This window comes from Phocoena phocoena, chromosome 21 (genome assembly GCF_963924675.1).
Source record: "Phocoena phocoena chromosome 21, mPhoPho1.1, whole genome shotgun sequence".
Classification (NCBI taxonomy): Eukaryota; Metazoa; Chordata; class Mammalia; order Artiodactyla; family Phocoenidae; genus Phocoena; species Phocoena phocoena.
The window spans coordinates 22,217,998-22,229,029 of record NC_089239.1 but is presented as its reverse complement, the minus strand read 5'-3'; the positions used below and the strand labels follow the sequence as shown (position 1 = coordinate 22,229,029).

The following is an 11,032-nucleotide window of genomic DNA, read 5'->3' as shown; positions in this document are numbered from 1 at the left end:
ACATTATAGTTATCCTATGATGTTATATCAACAATGAAAACGTGTTACGTTTTTGACAAGCATGTTTCTTACACTAATTGAAGTCAGTAAAGCTAACTGATAACTGAATAGTGAATCTGAACTTTGTCCAGGCTTATCAATTTGTTCCCTAACAGATTCTGACCTTGTAAAGTGGAGCAGCATGTGTTAGGACCAGCTCCTGGCTTTGCCAAGGCCAGCTCTTTCTCTGCTGTGAAACTTGGTCTCTTTGATCAAAAGGTTAATTTCTGCATTATTTTTCTTAAAAGTTGCTAAGAAGATAAAGTGAGATAAGAGAAGTGAAAGTGCTTAGCTTTGATTAGGGACTGAGTTTTTTTTCTGTCCCTCTAACCAATTCTGACAGCCATGAATCAGGCTTTGGTTTTAAAAAAAAAATAGAGGAATTCGCTCTCAGTTAGATATTCATAACCTCTAGAGCCCTGCCCACATCAATGGGCAAGGTCTTAATTCTTTCAACTTTCTCTGTTGCTAAATCTGTGACCCTCTTAATAAAACCCAAGGGACTGTACAGAAGAAGAAAAAACAAGACATTTTTAAGAAACAATTTAAAATACCTCTTGCTGAGATTGTGATTTTTTTCCTTTGCCCTTCTTAGAATGTACCAAGGAGAAAAGGAGGTTTTTGTTTTTTTTTTTTTTTAACTTTAGTTTCACTTTCCAGATTGCAGCGAACTTCCTCACTTCCCAGATGAAAACGACTGGATTTGGACTAACGAAAAAAGGAACGGTCAGCTGCCGTCAGAGTAAGTGAAGGTGTGTATTTTAAATTCTTCCTGGGATAGGATCTCTCATGTTGGGTACAGCTAGAATGCTTGTCGGCTTTAGCATTCTTTGATCTTTCTTGGGTCTGGTGCTTGAGATCGAGTCAGAATCATTCAACATGGAGAGTAGAAAAAGAGGAGAGAATATAGGTGTGAGGAGACTTGTATCACAACTCAGAAGACAAGGAACAGCAACAGTTTCTCATTAACATGATAAAACGTTTTATGCAGTATTTTTTTTTCCTTTGTAGTGTTCTGTAACTGGGAAAGCACATTAGGGAAGCGATGGAAATCATTCGGCAACAGCCTTTTTTAAAAATCACATCTTTGTCTTAAGGATGCAGAGCCCTGTGAGCTTTAAAGAGCTTATCTCCTCTCAGTTTTCTTGGCTGGAGAGGAGTCAGGGGCTGGCATTTTATAACGGGCTTGACAAGGAGAAAACACTCCAGGTATTCCTAGGAGTAAGAAAATGGCTTTCTCTGGCCTCGTAAAGGAAAACGGAAGAAGATGAGACATGGAAAGATCTTCAGATGTGTAGGAAGGTCAGAAGTGAGCAAATATGGGCTGGTCGGCCTCGGGCGATACTAGTTTCAGGAACTTGGCTCCCAACTTTACAGTAGGATTATGTGTTAGTGTGTGTCTGCAGGTAGATGCGCCTGCATAAATTTAGGGGAAAAGATATTGTGAATTTACAAACCAAACTGTACAAGCCAAACTGCAAATAACGATTAAGCACCCTGGCGGCAGACGCCAGGTCCCAAACATGATGCAATATTGTCTTTTACTTGGACAAAGAAATGTGTAGTCCTAGGTTTTCCAAAATTGCAAGGCCCAGTGAATCTACTTTTCATCTCTTTTTAACTTCCTTTGTTTCTGTTACGTCTCACGAAACATCAACTCTTCACTCTAATTTCATTCTCTCGCTTTTTTTTTTTTTGTTTTACTGTAGCACATTCTAGAATAACTTTTTCATGCAGATTCCCTGTTTACAAACTTACTGAGTCTATGCACATCTCAAAACGCTTCTTCCCCTTATCTTTAATTGTTCAGCCTCATATGAAATTTGGGGTTCAAAATTATTCCCCCTGCACGTTTTGAAAGCTTAGCACTATGGTTTTCCAGTGGCTTATGTTGCTGATGAAAAGTTTTGTGGCCATCAGGATCTCTTTCCTCTGGAAGTAATTGATCATATGTTCTCCTTAAAAGGTTTTAGGATTTTTCTGGTAGATGATCACAATTCTGACGTCTCAGAAGAGTCTGTGTCTTTTTCCTTTTTCACTCATCCTGCCTGACATTTGGTGAGTCTCTTCCATCAGGTGAAGTGTATCTTCATATCTGGGAATGTCTTTCAGTCCTTACATGTTTTGTAAATGGCTTAATCCTTCTCAGTAATTCTTATCTCTAGCTACAGCCCTTCCAGAAGAGTTAAATGTCACCTAGGCAAAGGAGGGGAATATATTTCGGGGACTATGCCTGTGAGTTGGTAAATAGAGGTAGTGCCCTTATGGTACTGGAAAGAGTTTTCAGAATAGGCTTTAGAACTATAAAGAACAATAGATTAACAATAGGTTGTAACAATAGATTGTTACAATCTAATTGTAACAATAGATTAAATGAAATTTTAAAATAACTAAGGAAAAACGTGAAGAGGATGAGGAAATAGTATAATTAAGTTCCTCATCTTTTCGGTAGGAAGAATCTACTTAAGGTCCAGAAATGGAGAAGTAGAAACACAAGCATATTATTTAGGTTTGTGGAAGTGACCATGAGAATTAAAAGTAGAAACAGTCAAGAGGTTTACCTTGGAACGTTGCAGCTGGGGTGGAGGTGAAAAGCGAGGAGAGAGTTTGTTTTTTGATCCTTTTTTGTGCTGATTGAATTATTTCCATTTGATGTATTACTTGTATAATACGTACTTGTATATCATAACTGTTACGAGTAATGAGATCACATTTGTTACATATATTACATATATAGTCACATTTGTTACATATATTGCAAGTAATAAACCAATGTATATGGGAGCGCATGTTATTAATGCTGCCCGTTACTTTTGCTGTTTTTCTTTTATAAGGCAGGATCATGAGCAGGGATTTGCTTTATCGTATCTACTCCTTTTGGGGACTGTTGCCCTTCTGGATACTGTGTACATCTTCTACCAACAAATGTACTGTTAGACATGAGATAGCTGACTGCAGTCATCTGAAGTTGACTCAAATACCTGATGACCTCCCAACAAACATAACAGTGTTGAATCTTACCCATAATCAACTCAGAAGATTACCACCTGCCAATTTTACAAGATATAGCCAACTTACTATCTTGGATGGAGGATTTAACTCCATCTCAAAGCTGGAGCCAGAACTGTGCCAAAGTCTCCCTTCGTTGGAAATTTTGAACCTCCAACACAATGAGCTATCTCAGCTTTCTGATAAAACCTTTATCTTCTGCATGAATTTGACTGAACTCCATCTAATGTCCAACTCAATCCAGAAAATTCAAAGTAATCCCTTTAAAAGCCTGAAGGTAAGATGGAAATGAATATTTCCATGTAAGAAATGAAAACTATGTTATTGAATATTGTTTTCAAGTCATTTGTGCGTCTTTAGACTTCATGTCTAAGTATCAAGGTGAAGAATAAGAAATCTGATCTACCCAAATGGGTAGGAGGGCTCCACACACAAATATGGCCATTATGATTGGAAATATTTTCAAGAGAGCAAATACTGTAATTTTAAAGAACTCTCCTCTCTTGCATCCTTCCACTAGAAATAGAACTTAGATTCAAGAGGTAGAGACCAGAGAGGAATCAGAATATCCCATGAAGAACGGCAAACAAACTCTCCACACTGCTGATTTAGTACCTGCAATAATGAAAACATATGTCGAGTCCAAATTCTAATTTAAATAAAATTAACAATTTGAGGCATGATAAAGCCAACTGTTCAGCTAAAAATTACATACTTTTGATATAAGAAATCTTCTACAGTATTGCTTTTCAGTAGCTACCACCTTTTTCATGTCAGTACTTTGCTTCAATTTAAATCTGTGAAAAAATATGCTAGTGTCTTTAAATCTGAGGTAATTATTAAGTGCTTTTCTTATATCAAAGCTATTTTCAGAACTCTGTTTTCTTCATTTTGTGGGCTTATAAAAAACTGAGCATTCCTCGACCTCAAATACCAAGAATAATATATAAATTTAAATATTCTTAGAGACATTTATAAAATGATTTGCTTGCTAGCTAGGGATTTGAAATTCTTTCTTGTGCCCTCTTAGATTCTGATGTAGATGAAATGATGTCTTTGGGCACAAAGACCTCAAAATCCGGTTAATTGCCGGCAAAATGTTATTCTTATTTTTAAAACATAAATAGAAGTCTTAAGCTCTTTGATAGACATTACATAAGATATTACCCTAACATATATCAGTTTTTCCTTACATTTTACCTGAGTGGAAGTTTACATGTTCAAAGGTAGCACAAAGTGACAAAACATCCTACAGCACAGACAAAACAAAATAATAATATTCTGTACTAGTCATGATGCAAAATTTACATAACTACCGATCTTTCTCAACATGAAAATCTTTTTTTTTTTTTTTTTTTTTTTTTTTGCCGTACGAGGGCCTCTCACTGTTATGGCCTCTCCCGTTGTGGAGCACAGGCTCCGGACACGCAGGCTCAGCGGCCATGGCTCACGGGCCCAGCCACTCCGTGGCATGTGGGATCTTCCCGGGCCGGGGCACAAACCCATGTCCCCTGCATCGGCAGGCGGACTCTCAACCACTGCGCCACCAGGGAAGCCCCTGAAAATCTTTTAAAAATTTCATGAACAGCAACATTCTCCTCATGCTTCTTAAGAAAATATTTCTTCATCATTTTTTTTGTTGTTTAGTTTCAAGGTTGATGCATGACACTATGTTTGATAAGCCACATGAATATTTCTTATATCATAAAGAAATGCTTATTATAAATAAGTAAGTAAATTAAAATGCCTATTATGAATATTCCTTACATGACGAATAAATAAGCTGAAGTCATTTTATTTTGGTAAGAGAAATAAAGTGATTCTTTGAATTAAGAAATTAGTCTTTGGGGCTTCCCTGGTGGCGCAGTGGTTGAGAGTCCGCTTGCCGATGCAGGGGACACGGGTTCGTGCCCCGGTCCGGGAAGATCCCACATGCCGCGGAGCGGCTGGGCTCGTGAGCCATGGCCGCTGAGCCTGCGCGTCCGGAGTCTGTGCCCCACAACGGGAGAGGCCACAACAGTGAGAGGCCCGCGTACTGCAAAAAAAAAAAAAAAGAAAGAAAGAAATTAGTCTTTGTAGCAATGATATTTTCGATCACAACCAAGATTTTTTATTACTCCTACCATCAGTTTTCTATAGAATAATAAAGATGTGACATTTTGCTGTCCAGTTATTTCTAAGATTCATGTACATTTAAAAGAACTATTTTTTCATGGCAAGACTGTAACTTATATACATATTTTTTCCCCTCAGAATTTAATCAAATTAGACCTAGCTCATAATGGTTTATCATCTACTAAATTAGGAACTCAGCTGCAACTGGAAAACCTCCAAGAGCTTCTACTATCAAATAATAAAATTTCTGCACTAAGACGTGAAGAACTTGATTTCCTTGGCAACTCTTCTTTAAAAAGATTAGAGTTGTCATCAAATCAAATAAAAGAGGTAAGATAAAAAATTTTGTGTTGTACTTTTAAGTGTGGGCAGTCCCTAATTGTGTCACGTGGGTAAGAATCTAAAGGTAGAGATGGAGAAAGAGGTGATAACCTTTGTCACGTCTTCTAGAAATCCTTCACACTTACTGCTTAGGGCCATTGATGTCATCCTCGCAAGAAAGGGGGTTTGGTAGCAATTTGGAGCTGGAGTTCTGCTGTCAAACAGAAGTGGGTTATAAAATCCTTGCTCCATTACAGACCAGGACTTTGGCCTTGGGGAACTTAACCTCTCTGGGTCTAGTTTCCTTGCCTGTAAAGTGGAAATAATACTATCTCTTGCGCAAAATCCCTGGAAGAATTAAAATAGTAAGATGGTTAAGAGCACAGGCTTTAGAGTTGGGTTAGCTGACTCCCTATGTGGCCTTTGTCTGTTAATAATTGTGCAATTGGGCAAATTATTCAAGTTCTCTCTGCTCCAGTTCTCTAGTTTTAAGATTAGTATAATAATAACACTTCCCCATAGGCTTATGTGGCAAAGAATTCAGCACAGTGCCTGGCATTATAGGTAATGCTCGATAAACAATAACTAGCATTATATTTTTACAAGCACCTTCCTATATAATGGAGTAAACCTAACCTTCTCTTTTTGGGTCTGTGATCTTCAATTTATCCATTAGTTTTGCATACAGGTGTGTCTTTATTTTTTTCCTTTACAAGCCAAGAATAAGAATATTGGGAATTCTAAACAAAATCAGATTTTTAAAGCTATATTAATTTTCAGATTAAATAATAGACTGTGAATGAAATTATCCTGAAATAATAATTAAATATTTTATGCAAGCTACTCAGGTTCATTTTTGAACAGCATTTTTTGTTGTTGTTTAGAACATTTATTGTAGAAATATATAAATAAATGTAAAACATATAAGTAATGAGGAGAAAAATAAAAATTATCCAAAAGCTCATAGTCTCAGGACAACCAATGTTAACATTTGGGTATGTTTGTCTCCAGCTTTTCTCCGTGTAATAAAAGAAAAAACAACAGCAACTGAAATTCATAGAGTACTTAACTGTGTGGCCAACACTGTGACAAGTTCTTTTTTAATACAATTTTGTCTAGTCCTGTAACCAACTTATGCTTATCATCGTTTTACACAAGAGTAAATTGAGATGAAGAAAGATTAAGGAACCTGTCCACAGCCTCACAGGTGATGGACTGGTGACAGAGCTGGGTTTCTGGCAGTGTTAGACCAGGGCCCCACGCTCTTAGCAGCTGTGCTGTGCTGCCTCTCTGAGAATGATGGTGTATCCTGCCTTTTAAAAGTAATATCATAACATGAATATCCTCCATGTCATTAAGAATTATTCACAAGCTTAATTTTAGTCACTGCAAAATAATCCTATCCTATAGATTTACCATAATTAATCTAATCATTTCCTGCTTTGTATATTGACTCACTTTCTTCCACATTTCTCTCATGTCATCCATTGGCCCTAACATCTCACAAGTGACACAGTGGAAATCAGAGCCTCTTTGCTCTCCCAGGAGACTTGACCTCTATCCTCTTTGGATCCCCTCCCTCCTGCCTCTTGCTCTCTTGCTCCAGCACTGAGTCTCATAGCAGCCAAGGCTTCTAGTGAGGGACTGGGGGGCAGAGTGGAAGGGAGCTGGAAACACGGTAATGAAATAGTCAGGAGAAAACCTTGGTGGGAAGACAGAGAGGATCGCTGGAGCTCAGAGTCATAGAAAGGAAAGTGCATGTCAATGTTTCATAGTAAAATCCACCCATTCGTTCCAGAATGTTCACTGAGAGCAGTGGTCACGAAGAGGGAAACAGGATCTGCCCCAGAGGTGACTTTACAAATAGTTTATTAATTACAGTAATACTCAGTGTGATGAAGTAAAAGTACCAGGAGACTTAACTCAGCCTGGGAGATCAGGGAAGACCCTCTGAAGAAGTGGCATCTAAGCTGATACATGGATGCTGAGTTACCAGTGACCAGGGGAGGCAAGGGCTGGAGCAGGAGGTGGGTGATGGTACAGAGGAAGGAGCTGGGAGACAGAGGGATGGAGAGAAAACCCGGAGAAGGCAGTGAAAGAGGAAAGGGGATTGAGTAGAGAATATGCCTGCTTTTCAAGGGTCATACAGACTCGTTGGGTTTTGGTTATTAACCTCTTTTTCCGTCCCACTCTTAGTTCTCTCCAGGGTGTTTTTATGCGATTGGAAAATTATTTGGCTTCTCTCTGAACAATGCCAAACTGAGCCCCAGTCTCACAGAAGAGCTCTGCTTGGAATTATCAAACACAAGCATTCAGAATCTGTCCCTGAGCAACAACCAGCTGTACACAACCAGCAACACGACTTTTGTTGGACTGAAGCAGACAAATCTCACAATGCTCGATCTTTCCCATAACAGCTTAAGTGTGATTGGTAATGATTCCTTTGCTTGGCTTCCACATCTAGAATATCTCTTTTTGGAGTATAATAATATACAACATCTGTCTTCTCGCTCTTTTTATGGGCTTTCCAATTTGAGATACCTGAATTTGAGACGATCTTTTACTAAACAAAGCATTTCCCTGGCTTCACTTCCCAAGATTGATGATTTTTCCTTTCAGTGGCTAAAATTTTTGGAGTATCTCAATATGGAAGATAACACCTTTCCAGGCATAAAAAGCAATACTTTCACGGGATTGACAAGGCTGAGATGTTTAAGTCTGTCCAACTCCTTCTCAAGTTTGCGAACTTTAACAAATGAAACGTTTTTATCACTTGCTGGTTCTCCTCTGCTCATACTCAACCTAACCAAAAATAAAATCTCAAAAATAGAGAGTGGTGCTTTTTCGTGGTTGGGCCACCTCAATGTACTTGACCTTGGCCTTAATGAAATTGGGCAAGAACTCACAGGCCAGGAATGGAGAGGTCTAGAAAATATTGTTGAAATCTACCTTTCCTACAACAAATACCTAGAGCTGACTAGCAACTCTTTTGCCTTGGTTCCAAGCCTTCAACGACTGATGCTCCGAAGGGTGGCCCTTAAAAATGTGAATAGCTCCCCTTCACCTTTTCACCCTCTTCTTAACCTGACCATCCTGGATCTAAGCAACAACAACATAGCCAACATAAATGATGAACTGTTGAAGGGTCTTGAGAAACTAGAAATTCTGGATTTGCAGCATAACAACTTAGCTCGCCTCTGGAAGCATGCAAACCCTGGCGGTCCTATTCATTTTCTGAAGGGTCTTTCTCACCTCCACATCCTTAACTTAGAGTCTAATGGCTTTGATGAGGTCCCAGCAGAAGTCTTCAAGGACTTACGTGAATTGAAGAGCATCGATTTAGGATTGAATAATTTAAATATCCTTCCGCCATCTGTCTTTGATAATCAAGTGTCGCTAAAGTCATTAAGCCTTCAGAAGAATCTCATAACATCTGTTGAAAAGAACGTTTTCGGGCCAGCATTCAAGAACCTGAGTAATTTAGATATGAGCTTTAATCCATTCGATTGTACATGTGAAAGCATTGCCTGGTTTGTTACTTGGATTAATAATACCCATACCAACATCTCTGAACTATCAAACCGTTACCTCTGCAACACTCCACCTCAATATCATGGTTTCCCAGTGATGCTTTTTGATATATCACCCTGCAAAGACAGTGCCCCATTTGAACTCCTTTTCATGATAAATACCAGTATCCTATTGATTTTTATCCTTATTGTACTCCTCATCCATTTTGAAGGCTGGAAGATATCTTTTTATTGGAATGTTTCAGTGCATCGAGTTCTTGGTTTCAAAGAAATAGACAGACAGCCAGAACAGTTTGAATATGCGGCATATATAATTCATGCCTATAAGGATAGGGATTGGGTCTGGGAACACTTCTCCCCCATGGAAGAAGAAGATCATACACTCAGATTTTGTCTGGAAGAAAGGGATTTTAAGGCAGGTGTCCTTGAACTTGAAGCAATTGTTAACAGCATCAGAAGGAGCAGAAAAATTATTTTTGTTATAACACAGAATCTACTGAAAGATCCATTATGCAAAAGGTAGGTGAACACTCTGCCGTCTGAAGTGTATTCTCGTTTTTAAATTGAGCTTTTAAACATTACTAACATTATTACCCACAACTCAGGGTATTTTAAAAATAAAATTAAGAAGAAACGTAACCTGATTTTTAGTGACAGATTAAAGTTAATTACAAGGGAAATGTTAATTTTAGAGCTGTGGGCTGTTAAAAACTGTATATTGATATATACCTTAATTCAGTTATTTTTTTTAACTTAGGTTCAAGGTGCACCACGCAGTTCAGCAAGCTGTTGAACAAAGTCTGGATTCCATCATATTGATCTTTCTCGAGGATATTCCGGATTATAAACTGAATCATGCGCTCTGTTTGCGAAGAGGGATGTTTAAATCTCACTGCATCTTGAACTGGCCGGTTCAGAAAGAACGGGTAAATGCCTTTCATCATAAATTGCAAGTAGCACTTGGTTCCAGAAATTCAGTACATTAAATTTATTTAAAGACTAAATTAAAGGAGTAACTTTGCTAATTTAAAAAAGGCCCATGGTAAACTTACATTTTACTTGACGAGAATGTAAATCTGTTCATTCATATTTATAAATAAGAATACCACAAGTATCTCTCTTCTATGGAGATATATCTCCCTATTTCAGGCCCTTCATTACCAATTGAGTTAATTTTACCCAAAATGAACAGGTAAGAATATCCTTTACTAATGAATACACAGTTGGGTTACTGAGGCCTATCAAAACAAAGTTTTAAAGTATTCCTCATTTAAAGAAAAGTTAGAGGTATATGAGTGTTTGTGATAATTATTTTGGTTTTTTTTTTCTGGATGCACTCAGAATAAAATATAACTTTTATGGGTACAATGCTGCTTCAATTGTGAAAGAATATACAGCCATATTTTTAAAAGCTGAATTACAGCAGTTTTTCAACTGAAAAGCTTTGTATTTTAGTGGCGCCTGCCACAGTGTTGATTTTGTTAAATGTTAAATACCATTTCAATATACATACTCAGGACAGAAAACGTTTGCACTTCATTTCGATTACTTAATAAATAAATATTTTAATAAATACTTATGTTTCCTGATATTTGGAATGCTGCTCTATGAGGCATCAGAAGACACTATTCTTTTACTTAGAAGTATTGCAGGAAGGCTTATTTCCTAAAGGTTAATTAGTAGATTGGCTTTGTGGAAACAAAATACTGTCTTCCCCTGGTCACAGACTCAGGACATGGCCCTAGCCAAATCACATGGTTCCACCGGGATTTTTTTCGACTGCTTGATCTTGAAAATTACAGTGATAAACAAAATCGTAACTATTCCCAAATCATTACTGATGACGATCCTAGTGTAATACATTCCCATAGAGTATATTATTATACCATAAAAAAGTATGCTGTGTGTAAATTAGTCCTTATGATTATTTTAAGTTTCATTTTCGTTTTACAATAAGAAGAGTCTGATTATTGGAAACAGACATGAATAGCTTTTTAAAACCTTTATAGTTCTGGTAT

At 37.6% G+C, this 11,032-nt stretch overlaps 1 protein-coding gene across 2 annotated transcripts; it reads left to right on the top strand.

Annotated features, from left to right (window-relative positions):
• Positions 1 to 678: 678 nt before the first annotated feature.
• TLR3 (toll like receptor 3) lies at positions 679 to 10,048 on the top strand. 2 transcript variants are annotated; one of them, XM_065899902.1, is made up of 5 exons: positions 679 to 791; positions 2,874 to 3,325; positions 5,302 to 5,493; positions 7,681 to 9,533; positions 9,772 to 10,048. In XM_065899902.1, the coding sequence occupies exons 2-5, from the start codon at positions 2,882 to 2,884 to the stop codon at positions 9,998 to 10,000; spliced, it is 2,718 nt and encodes a 905-aa protein (XP_065755974.1). In that variant the 5' UTR covers positions 679 to 791; positions 2,874 to 2,881; the 3' UTR covers positions 10,001 to 10,048. The 2 variants fall into 2 exon arrangements, with proteins under 2 accessions (XP_065755974.1, XP_065755973.1); XM_065899901.1 differs by having other exon boundaries at positions 690 to 781.
• Positions 10,049 to 11,032: the final 984 nt, after the last annotated feature.